Source organism: Mesoplodon bidens (assembly GCF_964165515.1).
Source record: "Mesoplodon bidens genome assembly, chromosome: 7".
Classification (NCBI taxonomy): Eukaryota; Metazoa; Chordata; class Mammalia; order Artiodactyla; family Ziphiidae; genus Mesoplodon; species Mesoplodon bidens.
Window position 1 is genome coordinate 538,358 of NC_138164.1, and position 25,834 is coordinate 564,191.

The 25,834-nt window shown below is 44.1% G+C and overlaps 1 protein-coding gene across 1 annotated transcript in view; it reads right to left on the reverse strand.

Annotated features, from left to right (window-relative positions):
• The window catches only part of JAM3 (junctional adhesion molecule 3), a gene marked incomplete at its 5' end in the record, with an annotated part of 67,708 nt that extends 42,076 nt beyond the window's left edge, over positions 1-25,632 (reverse strand). The window contains one exon of the mRNA XM_081239007.1: positions 25,503-25,632. Coding sequence (XP_081095133.1) covers positions 25,503-25,632 — 130 coding nt within the window. The remainder of the gene's footprint in view (positions 1-25,502) is intronic.
• Between the last annotated feature and the right edge of the window lie 202 nt (positions 25,633-25,834).

Sequence of the window (25,834 nt, forward strand, 5' to 3'; positions counted from 1 at the left end):
TTTCAGTATATTATGCTTTATAATTTCAAGAAAGGTAAAAATGCAACTGAAACGCACAAAAAGATTTGTTCAGCATATGGAGAAGGTTCTGTGACTGATCGAACATGTCAAAAGTGATTTGCTAAGTCTCATGCTGGAGACTTCTTGCTGGACAATGCTCCAGTCGGGGAGACCAGTTGAAGTTGACAGCGATCAAATCGAGACAATAATTGAGAACAATCAACATCATACCACACAGGAGATAGCCAACATACTCAAAGTATCCAAATTAAACGATGAAAATCATTTGCACCAGCTTGGTTATGTGAATCACTTTGATGTTTGGGTTCCACATAAGTTAAGCAAAAAAAAAAACCTTCTTGACCATATTCCACATGCGATTCTCTACTTAAATGTAACAAAAACGTTCCGTTTTTAAAACAAATTGTGACGAGCAATGAAAAGTGGATACCGTACAATAACGTGGGACAGAAGAGATCATGGGGCAAGTGAAATGAACCACCACCAACCACACCAAAGGCTGATCTTCATCCAAAGAAGGTGATGTTGTGTAGATGGTGGGACTGGAAAGGTAATCCTCTATTATGAGCTCCTTATGGAAAACCAAACCATTAATTCCAACAAGTATTGCTCCCAGTTAGACCAACTGAAAGCAGCACTCCACGAAAAGCGTTCAGAATTAGACAAAAGAAAACGCATAATCTTCCATCAGGATAATGCAAGACCACATGTTTCTTTGATGACCAGGCAAAAACTGTTACAGCTTGGCTGGGAAGTTGTGATTCACCTTCCATATTCACCAGACATTGTATCTTTGGATTTCCATTTACTTCAGTCTTTACAGAATTCTCTTAGTGGAAAAAATTTCAATTCCCTGGAATTGAAAAGACACCTGGAACAGTTCTTTGCTCAAAAAGATAAAAAGTTTTGGGAAGATGGAATTATGAAGTTGCCTGAAAAATGGCAGAAGGCAGTGGAACAAAACAGTGGGTTGTTCAATAAAGTTCTTGGTGAAAATGAAAAATGTGGCTTTTATTTTTACTTAAAAAAACCAAAGGCACTTTTTGGCCCACTTAATACTATGCTAACACTAGTCAGGAGAAAAGTGGGGTACCTATATTAATATCAGACAAAGTAAACTTTAGAGCAAAAAATATTAACAGGGAATTTTAGAAAGGTCACTCATGTTAAAGGGATCGATTCATCAAGAGGACATAATTACAATTTATTTATTTTTATTTTTCTTCCAGTCTTCTTGAGATATTACTGACATATAGCACTGTATGTTTAAGGTGTATAGCATAACAATTTGATTTACATACATCATGAAATGATTATCAGAGTAAGTTTCGTAAACACCTATTACCTCATACAGATACAAAATTAGAGAAATGGAAAATTTTTTTCATGTGATGAGAGCTCTTAGGATTTACTCTCTTGACATCATTCATATATAGCATACGAGTTTAATTACATTTATCATGTTGTACATTCCATCCCTAGGACTTATTTATCTTGTAACTGGAAGTCTGTACTTTTTGTCTGCCTTCATCCAATTCCCCCTCCCCCTAGCCCCCACCTCTGGTAACCACAAATCTGATGTCTTTTTCTATGAGTTTGTTTGTTCATTGAAGTATAACTGACCTACAACACTATGTTAGTTTCTGTTACACAACATAGTGATTTGATACTTCTATACATTTCAAAATGATCACCATAAGTCTAGTTACGATACATCACCATACAAAGATACTACATAGTTATTAACTACATTCCCTACACTGCACATTTCATACCCATACACCTATTTATTTCCTCCCTCCCACCCCCTCCCATCTGGCAACCACCTATTTGTTTTCTGTATCTATGACGTTGTCTCTGTTATGTTTCTTCATTTGTTTTGTGTTTTAGATTTCAAACGTAAGTGAAATCATACAATGTTTGTCTTTCTTTGACTGATTTCACTTAGCATAATACCCTCTAGGTCCATGCATGTTGTTGCCACTGGTAAGATTTTAATTCCTTTTTTATAGCCAAGTAATATTCCACAATGTGTGTGTATGTGTGTATGTGTGTGTGTGTGTGTGTGTGTGTATATATATATATATATATAATCACATCTTCTTTACCCATTCACCTATTGATGGGCACTTAGGCTGCTTCTATGTCTTCACTACTGTAAACAGTGCAGCAATGAACACAGAAGTGCATATACCTTTTCCTATTATTGTTTTCTTCAAATAAATATCCAGGAGTGAAATTGCTAATCACATGGTAGTTCCATTCTTAATTTTTTGAGGAATCTCCATACTGTTTTCCACAGTGGCTGCACCAATTTACGTTGTACCAAAAGTGCATGAGGGCTCCCTTTTCTCCACATCCTCACCAACATTGTTATTTGTTGTCTTTTTTTTTTTTTTTTTTTTTTTTGCGGTACGCGGGCCTCTCACTGCTGTGGCCTCTCCCATTGTGGAGCACAGGCTCCAGATGCGCAGGCTCAGCGGCCATGGCTCACGGGTCCAGCCGCTCCACGGCATGTGGGATCTTCCCAGACCGGGGCACGAACCCGTGTCCCCTGCGTCGGCAGGCGGACTCTCAATCACTGTGCCACCAGGGAAGCCCTGTTGTCTTTTTGATAACAGCCATTCTGACAGTTGTGAGGTGACATCTCATTGTGGTTTTGGTTTGCATTTCCCTGATGACTAGTGATGGTGATCACCTTTCATGTTGACCATTAGTATGTCTTCTTTGGGAAAATGTCTGTTCAGCTCCTCTGCCCATTTTTCAATCATGTTGTTTGGGGGTTTTTTGATGTTGAGTTGTATGAGTTCTTTCTATATTTTGGATAGTAACCTTTTATCAGATATATCGTTTGCAAATATCTTCTCCCACTCACTAGGTGGCCTTTTCACTTTGTTGATAAGCTTCACTGTGCAAAAGCTTTTTAGTTTGATGTAGTCCCATATGTTTATTTTTGCTTTGGTTTCCTTTGCCTGAAGAGAAAGATCAAAAAATATATATAGGGCTTCCCTGGTGGCGCAGTGGTTGAGAGTCCGCCTGCCGATGCAGGGGACACGAGTTCGTGCCCCGGTCAGGGAGGATCCCACATGCGCAGAGCAGCTGGGCCTGTGAGCCATGGCCGCTGAGCCTGTGCATCTGGAGCCTGTGCTCCGCAACGGGAGAGGCCACAACAGTGAGAGGCCCACGTACCGCAAAAAAAAAAAAAAATATATATATATATATATATATATATATATATATATATATATATATATGTTGCTAAGACTGATGTCAAAGAGTGTACTGCCTATGTTTTCTTCTAGAAGTTTTTTGGTTTGTCTTACATTTAAGTCTTTAATCCATTTTGAGTTTATTTTTGTATATGGTGAGAAAGTAGTCCAGTTTGATTCTGTTGTGTGTAGCTGTCCAGTTTTCCCAACACCATTTATTGATGAGGTATATTCTGGCCTCCTTTGTCATAGATTAATTGCCCACATATGTGTGGGTTCATTTCTGGGTTCTCTATTCTGTTCCATTGATCTGTGCATCTGTTTCTGTGCCAGCACCATACTGTCTTGATTACTGTAGCTTTGCAGTATAGTTTGAAATCAGGAAGCATGATACCTCCAGCTTTGTTCTTCTTTCTCAAGACTGTTTTGGCTCTTTGGGATCTTTTGTGTTTCCAAACAAGTTTTAAGATTATTTGTTCTAGTTCTGTGGAAAATGCCACTGGTATTTTGATAGGGATTACAATGAATCTGGAGATTGTCTTGGGTAATATAGTCATTTTAACAACATTAATTCTTCCAATCCATGAACTTGGTATATCTTTCCATCTGTTTGTGTCATCTTTAATTTCTTTAATCAGTGTCTTATAGTTTTCTGAGTACTAGTCATTTACCTCCATAGATTTATTCCTAGGTATTTTATTCTTTTCTGATGCAATTGTAAATGGGGTTTTTTTCTTAATTTCTCTTTTGGATTACTTACTGTTCGTATATAGAAGTGCAACAGATTTCTCTATATTAATTCTGTATCCTGCTACTTTACCAAATTCATTGATGAGCTCTAGTAGTTTTTTGGTGGCATCCTGAGGACTTTTCTATGTATAGTATCATGTCATCTGCAAACAGTGACAGTTTTACCTCTTCCTTGCCAGTTTGGATTCCTTTTCTTTTTCTTGTCTGATGTGGCTAGGATTTCCAATACTATGTTGAATAAAAGTGGTGAGAGTCGGCATCCTTGTCTTGTTCTTGATCTTAGAGAAAATGCTTCTGGCTTTCCACCACTGAATACGATGTTAGTTGTGGGCCTATCATATATGGCCTTTATTATGTTGAGGTATGTTCCCTCTATACCCACTGTGTTGAGAGTTTTTATCATAAATGGATGTTGAATATTGTCAAAAGCTTTTTCTGCATATATTGAGATTACCATATGATTTTTATTCTTCAATTTATTAATAGGACGTAACAATGTTAAACAATTATGCACCTAATAACAAAGCTACAAAGTATATGATATATAAATCCAGTTATTATTGGGTACATTTCAATACACTTCTCTCAGTAATTAACAGAACAAGTAGAAAGAAAATCAGTAAGGATATAGAAGATTTTAAAAAGCACTGTCAATGTAACTTAGTTGACATTTATAGAACATTTTACCCAAAGACAGTAAAATACACATTCTTCTCAAGTGCACATGGAATATTTACCAAAGTAGATCATATTCTGGGAGATAAAACAAACCACAATAAATTTTAAAAAATTCAAGTCATACAAAGTCTGTTCTCTAGCCACAAAATTAAACTTGAAATCAATTACAGAAAAGTATCTGAAAAACCCCTAATATTTGTAGACTGAATAACATAATTTTCAATAACCCATAGATCAAAGAAGAAATCAAAAGAAAATTAGAAAGTATTTTAAACTGAATGAAGATGAAAACATGACATAAGAATTTGTGGTAGGCCACTAAAGCAGTAATTAGAGTGAAATTTATACCAGTAAAGGCCTATATTAGAAAAGAAGGTCCCAAATCAACGATCTCAGCTTCTACATTATGACAGCAGAAAGAGAGAAGCAAATTGTATCCAAAATAAGCAGAATAAAGTAAATAACAGATCAAAGCAGAGGTCACAAGAGAGAAAACAGACAAATAGAGAAAAACTAATAAAACCAAAAGGTGGCTCTTTGGAAAGATCACAAAATTAATAAGCTTCTACCTAGACTGGTCAGGAAAAATAGAAGACACAGAGTAACACTGTCAGAATTGAGAGGAGTGACTACAACTGCACAGACATTAAAAGAACATTGAGACAACATTATGAGCAAGTTTATGCTTATAAATCTGACAACTTAGAGTAAATAAATTCCTTGAATGACGCAAACCACCAAAGCTCACTCAAGAAGAAATGAGTAACTTGTATTCAGAGTTTTACTTTATGAGTACTTTTACTTTCTTTTACTCTTTAATAAAGAGATGAATATCTATATGTCTATTTTTTTTTTTTTTTTGCGGTATGCAGGCCTCTCACTGTTGTGGCCTCTCCCGTTGTGGAGCACAGGCTCCGGACGCGCAGGCTCAGCAGCCATGGCTCACGGGGCTAGCCGCTCCGTGGCATCTTCCCGGACCGGGGCACGAACCCGTGTCCCCTGCATTGGCAGGCGGACTCTCAACGACTGCGCCACCAGGGAAGCCCTCTATATGTCTATTTTTTTTAAAAAAGAACTTAGGGACTTCCCCTGGTGGCGCAGTGGTTAAGAATCCACCTGCCAATGCAGGAGACACGTGTTCGAGCCCTGGTCTGGGAAGATCCCACATGCCGCGGAGCAACTAAGCCTGCACACCACAACTACTGAGCGTGCGCTCTAGAGCCCATGAACCACAACTACTGAGCCCGCCTGCCGCTACTGAAGCCCGTGCACCTAGAGCCCATGCTCCGCAACAAAGAGAAGCCACCACAATGAGAAGCCTGCGCACCACAATGAAGAGTAGCCCCCTCTCGCCACAACTAGAGAAAGCCCATGCGCAGCAACAAAGACCCAACACAGCCAAAAATAAATAAATATTTTTTTAAAAGAAGAATTTATAGGTTAAAAACCTCCCCACAAAAAACAAACTCCAGGCCTAGACAGCTTCACTGGTAAATTCTACAAAACATCTTAAGGAAAAATAATACCAATTCTGAACAAACTGCTCCAGAAATGTGAAGAAAAGGAAATATTTCCCAACTTATTCATTGTATGAGGCCAGCATTACCCCAATATCAAAACTAGACACATTATAAGAAAAGAAAATATAGACCAGTATATCTCATGAACATAGATGCTTGCCTAAACATTTGAAAACCAATTAATATAATTCATCATACTATCAAACTAAAAAAGAAAAACCATATGACATTCTCAATAAATCCAAAAATAATCTGACAAAATCTAACCATTATTCATTAACCATCTAACCATTATCTACCATTCCTGATAAAAATTTTTGGAATAGAAAAGAACTTCCTGAGATAGATAACAGAAAAAAAAAAAATCAACAAACCAGCTTGAGAGAATTCCCTAATCTTGATAAACAGTATCCACAACAAATCTAAAGCTAACATTGATTATGATTAATGATAAAAGACTGCTTTCCCCCTAAGATCAGGAACAGGACAAGGATATCTGCTCTCACCATTTCCAGTCAACACTGTATTGGACAGTTTAGCCAGTGCAATCAGGCATGAAAAGAATTTTAAAATGCATCCAGATCTGAAAAGAAGTAAATCTATCTTTATTTGCAGACATCAGGGTCATCTATGTCAGGAGTCAGCAAACTACGATGCAAAGGCCGTATACATCCTGCTGCCTGTTTTCTCTTGCTGTTGTTTGTTTATTTGGATAAACAAAGTTTCACTGGAACACAGCCCCACACATTCATCTACTTACTGCTCTCACCCCAAAGCGGCAGAGTAGGGTAACCGAGACAGAAGCGTTATGGAAAAGGAAACACAAGAAAAGATGCTCCCCAGCTTTAGCCATTATTGAAATGTTAAGTAAAAGTAATGAGACACCACTACACACCTATTAGGATGGTTAAAACGAAAAAGACTGACTAGGTCAAGTCTTTTCGCAACAAGGATGCGAAAAGCTGGATTTCTCATCCACTGCAGGTGGGAGTGTAAAATGGCACAGTCACTTTGGAAGTGAGTTTGGCAGTTTCTTTAAAATTTAAACACACACCTATCATTTGATTCATTCTATTTATCTATATATCATTCTATTCCCAGATACCTACCAAAGAGAATGATGTTCAAAGAAATACTTGTACACAAATATTCACAGCAACTTTATTTGTAATAGCTAAGAACTGGAAACAACACAGACAACCATAAACAATGAACAGATGAACAAACTGCCGTTATTTCCATTCACCAGTAAAAAGAAGTGAATTACTGATGCTGCTACAACATGGATGAATCTCAAAATAATTATACTGAGTGAAACAAGCCAGATGAGAAAGAGTGCCTATGGTATGATTCCATTTACACAAAGTTCTGTGGAATCCAAACCAGCATGCAGTGACAGAAAATAGTAAGTGGTTGCCTGGGGCCAGGGCAGGATGGGGTGGGATGGGGATGGTGGGCAGAGAGGAAGGGACACTAGGAAACTTGGTAGCGGTGGACAGGACCACAATCTTGACTGTGGCAGAAGTCACAGGAGTTCATGTACAGGCCAAACTTATCAAACTACACTAAATATGTGTGGTTTATTATATGTCAATTATATCTCAACTGTTTTCTAGAAGTTTCCAAAGCTGAAAAACAGGTTCAGGTGGGTGGCCCTGTGACATGGTGACCTGCAGAATAAGGATGCAGCAGCTCTAAGCCAGAGCCCTCACTCCTAAGACGGGGCACAGGTACAGAGGTACCCGAACTTTTTCCTTTCTGAGGAGCTTAGGGCATAAGGATACAGGACTAACACGGTTCCCTGAAGATGCCGCGTTGTCCTCACTACACCTTTCCTACGCCAGGGCTGCACGCCTGCCTGCACCCCACACATCCATTGTTTAACTCAGCTACAGAAAGACACCAGTGACAGTTCAAGCACCTTCATTTCTGTCCTTCTGCATGATCCTATGGGTGAGTAAAATCATAGTTTTCAAAAGGAAGGAGCTCCTAATTTTTCTCAGACCATGTAATCATCTTCCCCACACAGCCAGAATTAAGTTTTGGGCCCTGTTTTTGAACTTTAAAATGGGACCCTACAATGTACCAAGGAATAAAGCAAAGAATGGGAAAGGGCAGAAATGGTTAAAAATCACAAGTTAAAAGCAAACTGTAAGGACTTCCCTCATGGCGCAGTGGTTAAGAATCCACCTGCCAATGCAGCGGACACGGTTCGAGCCCTGGTCTGGGAAGATCCCACATGCCGCGGAGCAACTGAAAGCCTGTGCGCCACAACTACTGAACCTGCACTCTAGAGTCCATGAGCCACAACTACTGAGCCCGAGTGCCGCAACCACTGAAGCCCACGTGCCTAGAGCCTGTGCTCCACAACAAGAGAAGCCACTGCAATGAGAAGCCCACGCACTGCAATGAAAGAGTAGCCCCCGCTCGCTGCAACTAGAGAAAGACCACGTGCAGCAACGAAGACCCAATGCAGCCAAAAAAATAAATAAAATTTTTAAGAAAGCGAACTATATAAAATAAACAACAAGGTCCTACTGTATAGCATGGGGAATTATACTCAATATTTTGTAATAACCTGTAAGGGGAAAATATCTGAAAAAAATATAACTGAATCACTGTGCTGTATACCTGAAACTAACACAACACTGTAAAACAACTATACTCCAATTTAAAAAATTACATGGCACATATACATGCACCTTAAATGTATTTGATTTTTATTTCTCAAAAATAAATAATTTGCAAAATGAAATGGAAAAAGCAAACTGGAGCTTCGAAAAAAATGTGTTCTCATTCCAGATAAATAATAAAGCAGGAATCTCTGTGTTCTTTTTAGATAATTTGTCTCAGCAGACAAATGTTTCATTTTTTCGTTTCTGTAGATCCATAAATTAACAAGATACCCACATGCCCAATCTCCCACTGTTATAACTCAGGCCCAGCGTATTCCCTGAGCCAAGCAACTCAGCAATCAGGGTCCAGCCTCTCCTCCCTCCCCCCCAGCCTCCTTATCACACGAAGGCGAGGGCGGTTTCAGAACCAAGGAAGACAGCAGGTCTCTAAAAACAGAAAATAGCTTGTACGTGACAAGCAGCCCTCTCATGTGGCAACATTTAACACAGTAAAGCAATTTAAAATGAGCTGTACACTCGGGAACAGGAATGACATGCAGGTTCCAAGTCAAACTACAGCCATACACTAAACAAGAATGCAGTGTGTGTGTGTACATGACATGAATTACAGATGTCCACACAGATGCAGGGCTGCGCGCCATCTCTCACACACGCACGCACACCGACGTCCTCAGGAGCATGCCTGTGTGCCAAGCACCGGCCCCTGCAGGCTCTGGGCTCTCACAGTCCTCCGGGCAGCCCTGTGAGGCAGCACTGTGATGACCGCCCCCCAAACAGAGAGGAGGGCCCGCAGAGAGGCCCCGCGGGGAGAGGGTCGGCGCGGCCCCAGACGTGCGCTCTCGCCGGGGCTGCGGTCCTGCCGCGCGCAGAACCACGCATGCTGCCGCCAAGGAGTACCAGCTCGCCGCCAGCTGGGACACATAAACGAAGAGCGGGACCGCAAGGTGGTCTTAGAGCTAACGGGAGCCTGATGACAGGTTTTTTCATCCTGCTACCCGCCCCCGCCCCGCTCAACGCGCAGCTTCCTGAGGCATCTTCCTTGTCATCTGGGCCTGAAAAGCACGGTGCTTCCCCTGCGTCGCGCCCCCTCCTCATCAGGAACGGCTGTGTGGGTGGACCCTGGGCCCTGGGGGGGCCGGTGCAGGGGCGGGGGGGGGGCAGCCATGCCTCCGGAAACGCGGGGCCTTGCAATTAAGTCCCGGAAACTCGTCTGGATCAGAAAAGTGGTCATTCCACGGAAGGTCCAGAGAAAGGCACTAAAAAGGGGGACAGGGGGGTCACCTCAAAGCCCTCTCTTAATGGAAGCAGAAGCTTGGGGAGAGTTCACCCGGCCGGTTGCATCATGTTTCACCGCGTGCACCGGACCCTCCACCACGTAGAGGGCGGGGGTGAGGAAAAGAACATCTAGACCAGGAGCGGCCTCGGCGCCCTCCAGGCCGGTGCTGCTGTAACCGGCTCCCCGGCCCCGAGGAGACACTGCAGGAGGTAGGAGGAGGGGGCCAGCGCTGGCTCTTCAGAAGACCATAAAAATCAGGCCTGAAAACACAAGAGAAGGCAGTGCTATTGGTCTAATTCACAGCCAGTCGTCAGCTGAGGGCCCTGACGGTGCCCTGGGGTGATGGATGCAGCCGAAGGCTTCCCACCTGTGACAGGTGACACTGACCCACCGCACAGGGAACGCAGCCTGGGAGCCTTTCGGCTCAGGGACCACTGGTTCTGGCTTTACATGCCCAGGAAAAGCAGATCTTGCCCTGGAAGAAACAGTTCGCACCTTTCCCGGCTCATTAAAGCTAATTTTGCAAATTCCGAATATCTCATGTGAACCTTCTAATGGGTTTTATCTGGCTTTGGTTATTGTGCTTTTTCTAAGAACTAGCTTGCTTCACTAACAGACCTCTTTCCAACAGAAGGCTTTTGCTGAGCCTTCCTCTCTGAAGGTGAACTTTCTGGCTCTCTCCTTAGACAACAGCCGTCTACACCGCAGCCTGCGCAGCCTCCGCATTTGTTCGCAGGCAGGCAGAGGCCCACAGGGCGCGGAAGGAGCGGCCAGCGCTGTCTCCTGGGGTGGGGGGGGGGAGGCCTTGGCCACACCTCATCGCGATGCCCTGTGCATACAGCAGTCACTCAATAAATACGGACTGGACCCAGGTGGCCGGGGTGGGGGACCCTAAGGTTTGGGGAATGAAGTGGCAAAGCTCAAGGGGGATGTTTCCCGTGCGCCCTACAATGTGGACAGGTTTGTCATGGACTGGAAATGACCGGAAAAAACGAACCGTGCTCACAATTGCAAAAGCATGAACTGTTCAAGAACTCAAGGGCTAGAGCCCTTAATAAAGGCATGAACTCAGTATCCATCTTACAGCACCAAAAAGGGCACAGATCTGGAAGAGGAAAATTAAGAATAGGTTTTAAATTTAAAAACCTGAAGATCACACCTTAAAATGACTTTCCATGATTGGGGGGATTTTTTTTTTTTTTTTTTTTTTTTTTTTTTTGCGGTACGTGGGCCTCTCACTGTTGCAGCCTCTTCCGTTGCGGACCACAGGCTCCGGACGTGCAGGCTCAGCGGCCATGGCTCACAGGCCCAGCCACTCCGTGGCATGTGGGATCCTCCCGGACCGGGGCACGAACCCGTGTCCCCCTGCATCGGCAGGCGGACTCTCAACTACTGTGCCACCAGGGAAGCCCTTGGGGGATTTTTAAAGTGGCATCTTGTAATAGAAAAAGAAAGCAAGAAAACATAAACCTGAAGTAAACATTCTTTGGTCAGAAATATAACAAATATTATTTAAAGTAAAATACAGTTTTAAATTGTTTTTAATTCTTTGTAGTTTGGATTCCACGTTCCTAACAATGCTTCCTTCTCTGCTAGTAGAAAAAAACCTGTAGAGCTGACTCACAACCACAAGTCAGCCTGCTCCCCGCTCAAGGCCAGCCCAGGCCAGGAGGTGTTTCTGCAACAGACACTGAGCTTGTCACTGATGCCCGAAAGAGACCCCAGCAGTGTGAGTTGAGAATGTCACTAATCTAAGGTGAAGGTATCACTAAGGACCCTGTTCCCACACACGAGGTAGGGAGCAGGTGACCAGGACTCCATCCAACGTGCAAAAACGCCCTGAAATGCAGAGCAGCAACTGCAGATAGTTTTTAGGAGGTATTTCCACTCTGTGTTAACGTAGGGGAAACTGGGAAGTGGGTGTAGCTCCACACTCCCACTCAGGAGGGAGTCATGACCCAAGCTGGGCACTGCACGTCTCTGGGCCTCTCACAGCAGAGGGTTTCCACTGCAGAGACCCTGCCACCCGGGTCACCCGGAATCACCTGGAGTCGTCTCTGGGTGTCACAGCTTGGGGTGCTGCTAGTGGCATTGAGAGGCCAGGGGTGCTGCTAAACATCCACAACACACAGGGCAGCGCCCCCATAACAAAGGATTAACCGGCCCAAAACGTCAACAGCGCCAAGCTTGAGAAACCCTGTCTCACAGTCTCTTTTAGCTCTAAAATTCTATAACCTACATGTCTGTTGAGTTGAGGGGTAGATACTACTTCTTTGGGTATAAAGCTAACAAAGAGGATTGAAGGACTTTCTGAGACCAAGTGTAAACCAGGGTGAACTCAGGTCTCCTGTAACCAGACAGGCAGTAAGAAATCAGCCCTGTAAGATGGTTCCCTCCTCCATAGAAGTCCAACACCAACATCCCTCGTAGGAAGAGGGAATGGTTTTAAGTATCTTATCTCGTGGGTCTGGAACGAGGCGGATTGAAGGACTCAGCTCTTCAGCTGACGCCCTGAACTGAGCATGAACGTAACCCAGGAGAGCTGGGAGGCCAGACACCATGCCTAATGCATGGTCTGTTTTAGCACTTTTTGGAAACTACACGCCCCTTGGGTCTAAACAGAGGCAGTGACTTGCTGAGTTCCTGAGGGCTTTCCTTCATTCTCTCCCCTACTTTCTCTGGACACGCCCGCAGCTGAGGGCGCCCACCATCATGTGGCACCCTGGTCCCAGGACACGGGATTCCTGTGGATACTGAGGCCTGTATACTCAAGGGACATTTTCTTGTCCTGAACTCATCCATTCTTCATAGCTATTTATCTAAAAAGATGCTTATTTTTAATGTAAACACACTGATTTATATTGGCAGCTCCTCTAGTTAAAGATATGCTGGAATTTCCACTGAAACTTTTTATTATTCAAAGTTTGCTAGCGCAGGCCTGAAAATGTCCCCAAGCAAGAGAGGTCTAATCTTTTCTACAAATATCACTGAATCACTTTTTAAATCCAAGAATGTCAGATAATTTCTTCTTTTTTACTCTTGAAACTTAAAACTGGATTTTTGTTTTTCTAAGAAAAAATCAGGACACCAATATGTACTTTAGATGAAATGTCTTTCCTACACAGAAAAAATAAATATAAAAACTTGCTATCTCATCAAAATAAGCCATCAGGGAAGCTTTAATATGAGAAAGTTCCTCTAAATTAGGTTTGTAACCTAAACAACCAGAGGACTATATATAAAATAGATAACTCATAAGGACCTGCTGTATAGCACATGGAGCTCTACTCAATACTGTGCAATGGCCTATATGAGAAAAGAATCTAAAAAAGAACGAATATATGTATATGTATAACTGATTCACTTTGCTGTACAGCAGAAGCTAACACAACATTGTTAATCCACTATACTCCAATAAAAATTTAAAAAAAAAAAGGACTAATGAAATTCTAAAACCCAAGGGGAATAAAACCAAGAATGGGGCTTCCCTGGTGGCGCAGTGGTTGAGAGTCCGACTGCTGATGCAAGGGACACGGGTTCGTGCCCCGGTCCGGGAAGATCCCACATGCCACGGAGCACCTGGGCCCGTGAGCCATGGCCGCTGAGCCTGTGCGTCCGGAGCCTGTGCTCCACAACAGTGAGAGGCCCGCGTACCGCAAAAAAAAAAAAAAAAACCAAAAACCAAGAATGATACTGTTTACATCCGCATAGCATTTTATAATGTACAGGACCACCTTCACGTACAATCTCACTTGATGCACCTAAGAGTCCTGTAAAGTGGGTATTTATCTATAGATAAAGAGAAGAGGGCTTGGATATATTAGGAGACAATTACAGCCTCAAAACCTGAAAGTATCAGAGGCCAAAGTAGAAACCAGGTCTTCTGACTCGAAATTATTTAAAATAACAATTAAGAAACATACAAATTAGGCCTTGGTTTCTCATCTGTCCAGGTTGTAATTTGTTTGAATAGAAATACGTGTTGGCCCCCATCTAAAATGGCTAGTGGACACCCTGCCCCTTTCCCAAACCACAACTAAGAACAGACACTCACCTCCCTGTGCTGGGCCAGTGCAACGCCACGAAGGCAGCAGAGGGGAAGAAGCTATAATCTTACCTGATTATAGCTAAGGCATCTAAGTTCTGCAAATCTGAGGACACTGCTAGGATGAAACCTGGGGCCTTGGAAGGGGCCTCCTTGTAATGGAGCAGTCCAAAAGTCTGCGCTTGATAAGGTTCATCTTCAATTTGCCTCTGATTAATTGAGGATTAAATGAATTGTAGTAAAGTAGTAACAGGAGTATTAGCAGCGGCATCAACAGTTAGTACTGACAGTAAATCTCTAAAACCCAGCACTGACAGCTTGTTATTATACCAGGCCCTCTGCTAAGCACTTATGTAATTATGTAATTAATTTTAATTTTACTATATCGATTAGTGTAATTTTTGTTATCACTCATATAGGTAACTTTGATAGGAACACTATATATAGTCACTGGTTTGCAAAACAATCCTACAAAGTTATACGTTTTTCTACTTTTTTTTATAGGTAAGGAGATTGACTTGGACAAGTCCTACAGTGGAGCTGAGATTCAAACCTTGGTCTAGCTTATGTTCTTCCTGATGAACAGGAATTCAGAAAGGAAGAGATCGCTACCAGCTAGAGACCTAAAAAAGCCTTTACAGAGAAGTGTGTTGAGCTGGATACTGGGGAATGAGTGGAACTGAACAGAAAGAGGGTGATCTGCACTGGGGTAGACGGGCCATGATGATAAAACAGAAATGGCGACACACAAGGGTGATTCAGGAGACAGTGATGGAACACTTCTACAGAGCCCAAGACCATGCTCCAAATCGTGTGATTTCCCCGACAAAACTGAATTAAGTGAATACACTCTTAGGGTCAATTTTCTCTTTATGACATAGCCATTATCTTGTAAAAGAAAAGGAAAAGGCTACGTTTCTCTAGAACCCAACTCCTCTACGGAGAGAGCTGGTGTGGACGTCCAAGTGCCTCGTCTCCGCCACCCGAAGCCCAAACCCGGTGATCCTCCCGTGAAGGCAGCGCCCCTGCTGGAGCCCAGGACTGTACAACCCAGTCCTGCGGGGCAGGGCAGGAGAGCCAAGACAGGACCCCCAAACTGGAGCCTCTGAGAGCCAGTTAAAGAGTCTTCCTCCAGGTTTCGTGAGAAGTAGCTTCAAAACTGGGAGCTGGGCCTCCCTGGTGGCGCAGTGGTTGAGAGTCCGCCTGCCGATGCAGGGGATACGGGTTCGTGCTCCGGTCCGGGAGGATCCCATATGCCGCGGAGCGGCTGGGCCCGTGAGCCATGGCCGCTGAGCCTGCGCATCCGGAGCCTGTGCTCCGCAACGGGAGAGGCCACGGCAGTGAGAGGCCCGCATACCGCAAAAAAAAAAAAAAAAAAAAAAAAAAAAAAAAAACTGGGAGCTGAAAGGCGCTGCTCGCACAAGGACAGAAACACCAAAGTCCTAACACGTTTTACTTACTCTGCACATAGCAAACGTACCTGCCGAGAATAGCACAGAAAACAAATTTGTTAGTGGAAGAGGGAACAAAACACGAAAACACACTCGTCCCAGAGAAAGTCACCAGCCTGAGGATGCCCAGGGGGAGCAGCCCTTTGTGCAGCAAACCACAGGTGGGGGGCAGGGGAGGCGGGTCAGCCACAGGGCCACCGGGAGGGTATTTGTTCTGGCTTCAGCAAGGGCCAGATCCCTCATCCAATGTCACGAGACGTCCTTTAGGCCTGTTCTCTCATCACCATTGCCTAGGGTAGAGACAGACAGACACGGACACCGAGGGAGATGGAAAGGCAGCTCCAGCAAGGGTTTCTCTGTTTTTCCTGGGGCTTCAGCCTGCACACCTCCTGGAGCTGTACTAACACGACAAAGCACTGCAGAATCACAGAATTAAGCATCTCTGAAGCCACATGCATACTTTGTTTTCCATTTAAATCAAAGTCTTCCCTCTGACCTACCCACAGAGTGAGCTAAACTGGAAATGTACGGAAATTACGACCAGATGCTTCACACGGACAGTCACCATCCATAACACAGCCTCACAGAAAAGCCAGGCTGGGATGGAGTTAAGGGAAAGAAGATATAACAGAATAATAAAATAACGCACTTGTATACCAGTCCCGAGCTCTGCATGCAGTCAGCATCTACTTCAGAAGACACACACTCCAGGGACCCTGGGCCCTCGAGGAGGCCTCTCAACCTGAGGTCATAAATGATCTTCTGGGGGTTGTAACCCCCAAAATAGTATATAAAGTTCCCACATATGTACATGAAAGTACTATTTGGAAACAAGGGCCATAACTTGCATCATCTACATGGTGTTCCTGACATAAACTGCTCCACAGATGAAGGTCTGAAACAGGACCTGGTGAATTAAAGACACAAACATTTGTTCTTACTGAACCCCTGCTCTAGAGATTCCCGGCTACCGTTCTCTACCGGCAGTGGACTTAAAAGCAAGACCAAATACGGTCAGAGCGAAAACTCCATCTCTGACACTAGATATCAAACAACAGATTACCAACCCAACCAAATAGTGGTCTATTTTTTTCTTCCTGGTAAACAAACACAGGAACTCTTAAAACACTAGATCTAGTAAGTAAGGTTGTAGCAGATTAAAAAAACAAAACAAACACAAGACCTGAGGTTCTGAAAGATGTAATTTCCTAACCTCTTGGAGTAGAAGAAGGCTTCAAACCAAAGTTACCCGGCTCTGAAAACGTGCAAACGTTCAGAAGAGGAAGACACTTCTAGGAACTGGGCTTTCAAAACCTTCAAATGCACTTTTAATTAACAAATAAAGTAATTCAACGAATCAGTTAAAACTTCTCTTGTATTCCCATAAAACCACTTCTTTGGATCTGAAACTCACTGTGAGTTATCTAACAGGGGAAAGAAAAGTGAATGTGTTGGTAGGGGAAGAGGAATGCTGCTTAAATTACTTACAAGCGACTTGGATTAAAACCAATATTATTTCCCCAAGGTCCCAAAATGAATCACGTGCAAAGCTGGGAAGTGGGTCCAGAATTCCTGACACCCACGTGTGCTCCCTCCTCCACCCAGAAAAGTATCTGAGAGGCAGCGGACGGCGGAGCCTGGGATGGGTGGTCCCTCTCACCTCACCCTGTAGGAATCTGACTCTGAAAGTCTGGAGAGCTCTTCACCTGTCCTGTCAGCAGCAGAGTGGGGAGCTGCTGTCCCAGACACCTGTCTAGTGTGGGTCAGCAGTAATTCTCCAAATTTTACGTCGCTGTGTCTCAAATGATCAATGCTCATTACTCTCCAGATAAACCCACCCAAGGATGGGGATGACGGCTGTGCAGCTGGGTATATATATGTCTTTGTAACAGGTCAGCCCTATCCTGACAGCAGCGATGCTTAGCAAGACTCATTCAAGCCCTTCCCCCAACCCTATCAGACCTTCGTGGGTGTATATGTGCTCTGAAAAAACAGAGCCAATATTTTAATTTCATTTTATACTTGAAAAATGTAAACAAAAGCATTACCTTCAGAATATAAACTTTTAAAGGAAGGTGTGTAACCCTTAAGTTATATAGAAGGGGGCCTACGTTAGGTAAAGCCGAGGCTCTTGTTTCCAGCTCCAGCCGTGGGTCAGCTTCTCCAAAAGGCCTCAGCACTCCAACTTTGGAGAGCCCACGCAAGCAAACTGTAGTTTTTACTGCACCTCTGGGCTCTTGAGAAGTGGGCGATCTTTAACGCAGCAAGTAAAATAGCTGTAGGCTGAACCCAGAAAATAATAGGATGGGCGGGGCATGACCCTGAGGGTCATGAGGGAGACTGCGCCAATGGGCCAGCAGGAAGGCAGAGCTGAGCCTGAGATTTCCAAACACTGCCAGGCCCTGAAAGCCATCCCAGATGACCATCCTCTCTCACACAAAGCGTCCCCAGATCTGCACAGATTGCTATCAACCAAACGTCATTTACGAGTAAAGAAAAACAATTCACTGCAAGTAAGAGTCATAAGAAACAACAAACATTAGATTTAGACTCCCAAGAACTTCAGATATTTTAAGTCTCACATGCAGAATGTACGTGAAATGTTTAAAAATAAAAACTAAGGGCTTCCCTGGTGGCGCAGTGGAGAACCCACCTGCCAGTGCAGGGGACACGGCTTCGAGCCCTGGTCCAGGAAGATCCCTCATGCTGCAGAACAACTAAGCCCGTGCACCACAACTACTGAGCCTGTGCTCTAGAGCCTGTGAGCCACAACTACTGAAGCCCGCAAGCCACAACTACTGAAGCCTGCACACCTAGAGCCTATGCTCCACAAGAGAAGCCACTGCAATGAGAAGCCTGTGCACCACATCGAAGAGTAGCCCCCGCTCACCACAACTAGAGAAAGCCTGTGTGAAGCAAAGAAGACCCAACGCAACCAAAAATAAATAAATAAAATAAATAAATTTATTTTTTAAATAAATAAATAAAATAAAAAGGGGTGAAAAATGAGCAGGCAAAAGAAACCAGATTATTAAAAAAACCAAGTAAACTTTTAGAAATGAATATAATGGGTTAAAAAAAAAAAAAACTTCATACATTGGTTAAATAACAGATTAGACATGGCTGGCAAAAGAAACAGTTGTAAAACAGAACTAAATAAATAACCCAGAACAGCACAAAGAAAGAAGAACATGAAATTACAACAGAAAGGTTAACAGTCTTGGAAGATGGAAGACTGAATATATGTAATCAGAGTTCCAGAAGGAAAGAGTTACGAAAATAGAAGCTGGGCAGTATTTGAACTCACACTACCGGAGCATTCTCCAGAAAGATATAAAGTCACAGACACACAAAGTATAACAAATTAACAAGTAGAACAATTTAAAAGAAATGCACCCTAGACACACACAGTAACATTTCAGAATGCCAAAGAGAAGACGAGATCTTTACAGCAGCTGGAGAAAGACAGGCTGATGATATGACTGCAGGTTTCGCAACGGGAATGATGGAAGCCAGAAAGCATCCGTGTAAAGGAGCCCGGGCTCCAGGGCAAAATAACTGTCCACCGACAATTACATACCCAGTAAATCTATACTTCAAGAACAAGATGAAAAGAAAGACAGTTTCGGATAGAAACAAAAATGAATTCAACATCAAGAGACCTACCCGAAAGGGAGTGACTGTGAACTATTCTTGAAGCTTCCTAACTGACCTTCCCTCTCCCGCCATCTTGAATATAATATCAGTCCAACAGATCTAAAATCATTTGATCAGATCACTTCCTGCTTCAAACTGCCACATGAATTTCTAGAACCTACATAATAAGGTCCATGACCATCTACCTGGCTCCTCAACTTACCAGCTGTGACCTGGGCCAGGTAACTAACCTGCCTGAGCCTCAGGTTCAGCACCTGCAAAATGAGCCCTATAGGGACTGACCGCTGACATGGGCTAAGACCCCCATAACGTAGTGCTCTCCGCAGTGCCTGGCACAGACTTTCAATAACTGGAAGCTATTAGTTATCATTATAATAACTCATTGGTCCCAAAATACAACATATGCATTCCCAACGCCACGCCTTTGCTCACGGTATTTCCTCCACTTCACTGGCCCCTAACACGTCCATTCCCCCAAAATCTGCACTAAGTCAACCAAATTATTGCCAGAAGTCCAGGTGCTTCTTGAAATTTTCCTCTACCAGGCCAGCCCAAAGTAAGTGCTCTCGTTTCTAAACACCTAAAACATTTACCCAAAGTGCTACTCTGTTCATTAACTACCTAAACTGCGTGATGTTTCTGGTCTGGGAAAGCGCTTATCTTAGCTGTCCCTGTTCTGCCTGTGGAAAGCTCTACTGCCATGAAAACGGAGATTTTTGCCTAATAATGATGGATTGGCTGATTGAGCTCCAGCGCCCTGGTACAGACACTTTAGAGGAAAAACATGGCACCAAATTTAAAAAAAAAAGAAAAAAGGAAAGAAAAGGCAGTTGTCTTAGGATGTGCTGCATTCCTTGTAATCCTCCAGACAGCTGCACTTCATTCTAAAGACGTCAAATATTTTCCTTAGAGAAAGACATCCCACAAGGAAGTCCTGGTGAGCAGGAAGAAGTGATAAGGGAACTTCAGCTGTCAGCTTACTTCAGGAAACATCTTTCAGAGTCTGTTTCCCAAGGAAGTCAATTTGACCTGGTATTTGTATCACCCAAGACAAAGAAAACAGTCCCCCAGGAGCTGCCCGGCTGGCACGAGCGAGGGGTCCAGTAAACACGGGCTGATGCCGAAAAGGCAGAGCAAAGCAGCTACTCAGATGATTCCATTTGTTTGTTCAAAACAAGGAAGAGGCAGGTATTCTCATCAACCCTCTTTCAGTTTTCCAGCTAAGCACTTGCTGAGGATGCCACACCTGGCTGCCCCACCCAAGAGCCAGTAACAGCAAATCTCTCAAATGGGTCACAAAGAATGCATGATCAAACCCAACTTCAAGGCTGCCCGTCCTTCTTGCACAGCAGCTGACATTAAGTCAGGAGCTAGAAAAAGCCACAATCACATGCTATCACTTTTAACTAAGTTTTCCCACTTTAAAAGAAAATCCTTACTAAGTGTCAAATTTAAAATTCCACTATTTTGTCTAGGAGGCCCCCCAAAATGCAACTGTTTTCATTATATTAAAAAAATCCTTATCAAAGAAAACTTGGGGGAAAAAACTCAAAAGAATCAGCCAGAAAAACAAGAGAAAAGTAGAAAACAATCAGCCATAAGACCTGGTGGTCCAGTGGTTAGGACTCCGCGCTTCCACTGCAGGGGGCACAGGTTCGATCCCTGTTCGGGGAACTAAGATCCCACGCGCTGCACAGCACAGCCAAAATAAATAAATAATTTTAAAAAAATTTTTTAATCAGCCATAAGACCTGCTACTCAAAGACAGCCCCTATCAACATTTTGGTTCACTATCTTCCAGTTGTTTTTCCTCTAAGGATAAGATGTTTTGTGTAATTGGAATCCTATGGTATATGACTGTGTCACTTAAATGACTTCACAAGCATTTCCCCATGTTTTTCTTCTTCTTAACCTCATATAACTACATACAGTAGATGAGAGAAAGAAGATGTTTAAAGTAAACCAAGTCAAGAAATACCATTCTTGTTCTTCCACAAAAACTCCTGTTTTTACTGTAGTAAAAATCAAGAATTTCCGGGCTTCCTTGGTGGCGCAGTGGTTGAGAGTCCACCTGCCGATGCAGGGGACACGGGTTCGTGCCCCGGTCTGGGAAGATCCCACGTGCCGCGGAGCGGCTAGTCCCGTGAGCCATGGCCGCTGAGCCTGCGCGTCCGGGGCCTGTGCTCCGCAACGGGAGAGGCCACAACAGTGAGAGGCCCGTGTACCGAAAAAAAAAAAAAAAAAAAAAAATCAAGAACTTCCAAAAGTTTCTGGGGTCACTGGAGATAAGATACATAAAAAAATGCTTGGACGCATAGGAAGTGTTTAAGAAATGTTAAGTGACTTTCAAGTGACAAAGACAATATTTACTATAGTCCCTGGAAAGATACAAAAGAAATTAAATTCCGCCTCTGTTCCCAATGAATTTTTAATAACACTGAGAAGATAAAATGCATTTACACGCAACAACTAAAGTGCAACATAATTCGGCATGCAATAATCCTGGCTCTTCAAGGGCTTGGGATGTCTTATTCCTTTCTGCACCCCTAGCATGAAGGACATATTACAGATACTCAGTAAATGTCTGTTGTACTGAACAGAACTACAAACTACAAGCTATGCTTTAGAGACAGTGAAGATCACTGTGGGCTGAGGTTAAGTTGGGCAAAGCAGACAACGTGAACATGGCAGAACTTGATTTGAGCAATATTTTGCAGAAAGAAAGCTGAACCACAGAAGCCTTGGGATGCTGTGAAAATGAAAGATGCCATAAGATAAAAATGTTTGTACAGTCCTAATCTATTAACAAGTTAGATGTTTCTACACAAACAGCTTTGAAACCTCAGCTGTACATACTAACTACTCATGGGAAAAATAATATATATATATATATATATATATATATAACACATAGTAGATATTACTTAAAAACAAAGAAAACACACCAACACAAAGTACTACAGCATTCCTAGACATCAGAAACAAGGGCTAATTCTCAGGAAACTTTGTGTGTGTCATGACATGTGGGAAAAGGCAGAAAATTAAGGCCTTAGATCTCCATATATAGAACCACAGTGGATACTGTCCTTACTAAACTAGGTGTAAAAGAACGTGCTTACCAAAACTTTCTTTCAGGAACCCTTTAGAGTCCACTGAAGCTATCTGCATATACTGTGAGCATCCAGAGGGTAAACACAGGAGATGTGAAATCTGCTTCAGCCCTAACAGCATCACATTCACCACCTGATTATAAACTTGTCTTAAAGAGAATCCAGCTTCATGACTAGGGTATCACTCAGCAGACTCTATACATTCTAACTTCATCCACACACAAATTTTCCTTTGTTTAACTCCACTTGTGCTTGTGAAAAAATGCAAAGAATTTGTGGAGAAGGAATTTGCTAATATTACATCGCTAACAGCTGCTGGCTGGATTGTACTAAATCCACAGCCTCTTCAGTCACATTACATGGCCATCTCAAAAAGTGGGCTATTAATACAAATCTGGTTTCTTTCAAAAGAATTGATTTAAGCCTACCCCGCCAGGCTGCCTTAAGAGCAAGTTTCCCAGAGCTTGGGGTTGGGTGTGTGAACATTTTGTCTGTATGTAACGCTGCAATCGTGATTAAGAATCTCTAATAGCTGCCCACTCAGTCTCCCCAGCCTGAAGCACTCAGAACAAATGCCTTCAACAGGCCGTTCAGGAACGAACAGCTGATCTGAAGCAGTGCATGCTTCGGGGCAGGTGGTCCTTGTTTTTCTGAACACACAGGTGGTCCTTGTTTTTCTGATAACGCTTATATCAGTCAGAGATAATTAATTCAAAAGACTGAAAACAACACGAAATAGGTCATTTTAAAATGTTTCAGAGGTCCAAACATATGCAAATGGAAAATTTACAATTTTTTTCAAAAATTTCCTGGAAATTATGATTTTCAGATTTTGCTAAACTTTCACACACAAATTGTCTTACCCCAAGAATACACAAACTAACTGTTTTAACTCTAAATGAAGCACTTCTCTAGGACATCAAAAGATTTGGAAACCCAACAATAATTACCACATAATCATTCAAAAACGACATGTGGTATATAACATTTGCAAAGAGGAATTGCACCTGTCACCAATTCAACAAAAGAATACTTTATCAACAAACCACGCAGCGTTGAACATTTAATAATCTGGTTAAAATGATCCATAACAGGAACTCCATGTCAAACGGAATAATACAAGTAACCAAAAAAATGGATTAACACAAATGGTTGATTTCCACATCTGAAACACATGGGATGTCACCCTGAGCAAGTTACTGAATCTCTCCGTACTTGTTTCTTAGTCCCCAAAATGGGCAAAACGATACTAACAACCTTTTAGAGTTATCAATATTAAATGAATACATATTACATTTTTATAACAGAGCCTGGCAAAGGGTAGCTAATAAAGAATGTTTGTATTATATCAGGAACCAGATTTTTTTTAAATGCGAACACGCATAAATAATAGCAATTGAAAAGTGTAATCATGAAGATAAAAGAGACACAGCTGTGATGCCCCATGACCGAATACAGTTTTCAAGATATTACTGTATATTTAGAGCATAAGCAAATAATAGAAAAGAGCTTCCTACTGAAAGTGATAGCTACATCCCTTCAAAGTGTACGAATACATCCTACCACCTCTATTCTTTGTCATTAGTGCTATTCTGCAAAATTATGATTATTCATCCTGTGTTCTACAGGTGAATCCCAGTCCTTAGCATTAAGAAAGGCACACAAGTAGCCCCGCTGGGATACCAAAATAAGAAGTTAATGGGGACTTTCCTGGCGGTCCGGTGGTTCAGACTCCCGCTCCCAATGCAGGGGGAAAGGGTTCCATCCTTAGTGGGAGAACTAAGATGTCGCACGCCACACGGTGTGGCCAAACAAAAAACAAAAAACAAAAAAACAAAATTAAATTTAAAAAAAATTTTTAAATAAGAAGTTAAGGGGATGCGAAGGCCTTAGCATCCACTAGTTTTACTAACAAACCACCAACTTGAAACTCATTCCTAAACTAAACTGCCAAATGTTTCTGCAATAAAAACTGCAAACTCTCATGTGAACAGATCTTCTCAACAATAGCGAGTTGTTCCAGTCTGTGAATAGGACAGTGTCAGTGTGACCAACAAAGCCGGGAGGGGACATTCCTGACACCCCTGTCCCCTGGCTAGCCTTTGATCATTCATCTCTCCCAACCACACGTTTATGGAAACCACTTTCAAGCACAGCATAGCGACAACATCTACTCCCTGAACTTCGCCCTCATCACAGAGCCCTGCTCCCCGGCTTCTGCCCGGACCCTCACTGTTCACGCCACCCCGAGGACCACCCCCCAGTGAGCCTCCAACACAGGAGCCTTTGTTTTCCTAGTACGCCCACCCCACCCCCAAACAGTCACTTGGGGCTTCGCTGTGTATACTCGGGCAAACATCATGGGATAACGATGGCAACTAAGCAGACCACAGACCGACCCGAGAACGGGGGGGAACTGCTAATGCCCCAGGCGAGGCTGGCGCGGCGCTCGGGACCCCGGGTCTGAGTGTCCCTTGCTCCTGGGGGCAGACTTGAAGCTCAGTGCTCTCTCTGGACTCTGCTCTGAGGACTATGTGGGACCGCGGTCTCGAGCGCCTAGCGCGCGCCCACGGCCCCCAGCGTGTGGTCTCGCCGTCCGGCTGCCCAGGGCCTCCAAGCTGAGGGTTGGTGGGGGGGCGGTTGGGGGGAGCTGGGGGGAGGAAGAACAGACCAACGCCTCGTCCGGGCGGCCCCCGGGCCACTCCAGGGCGGGCTGCAGGGCTGGGCGCCGGCGGGACAAAGGGGACCGGGAAAGGGTCGGCTTTGTTCGAGTAGTGATGGAGCGCAGGGCCACGGGCCCCGGGCCGAACCCCGCACCCCGGGACGCCCTGCACCCAGACCCCCCAGAACGCCAGGATTCCCTACCTCTGGGACCCCCGACGCCCGCACCTCTTCCCCGGCCCGCATCCCCTACCCCGACCCGGGACCCGCACCTCTGGGCCCCCCGCACCTTCGGGGCCGCTACCCGCCCCTCCCGGACCCCGGGACCCCCGCATCCCTGACCCCGTACATGGACCGGACCCCCGCATCCCTGGGATTCCCCTTCCTGAACCCAGGACCCCCGCACCGCCCACCCCCGGGCCCCCGCGCCCGCCCCCCACTCCGCCCGGACCCCTCCGGCCGCGCCCGGTGGAGGCTCGTGGACTCACCCCGCAGGAGCAGCAGCAGGGCGAGCGCGGGCCGCCGCCTCAGCGCCATGTCGAGAGCAGCTGAGGGGCCGAGGGCCCGTTCCCGGCGCAGGCGCCCTGCCCGCGGCCCTGCGCCCGCCCCGGTCACCATAGCGACCACGGCGGCGCGCCGTCGCCATGGTGCACGGGAAGCCCGAGACGAGTCTGGTTGCTATGGAGGCAGGGATGCTCTGGACCGGGATCCCGGGGTCTCTTTCAAAGAATTTGGTGGAAGGAGGTGAAGGAGTGCGTTCAAGAGTGGGCGGGGTTAATTTCCACATCTATAAAATGAATCCGTCACTACAGATCCGGGA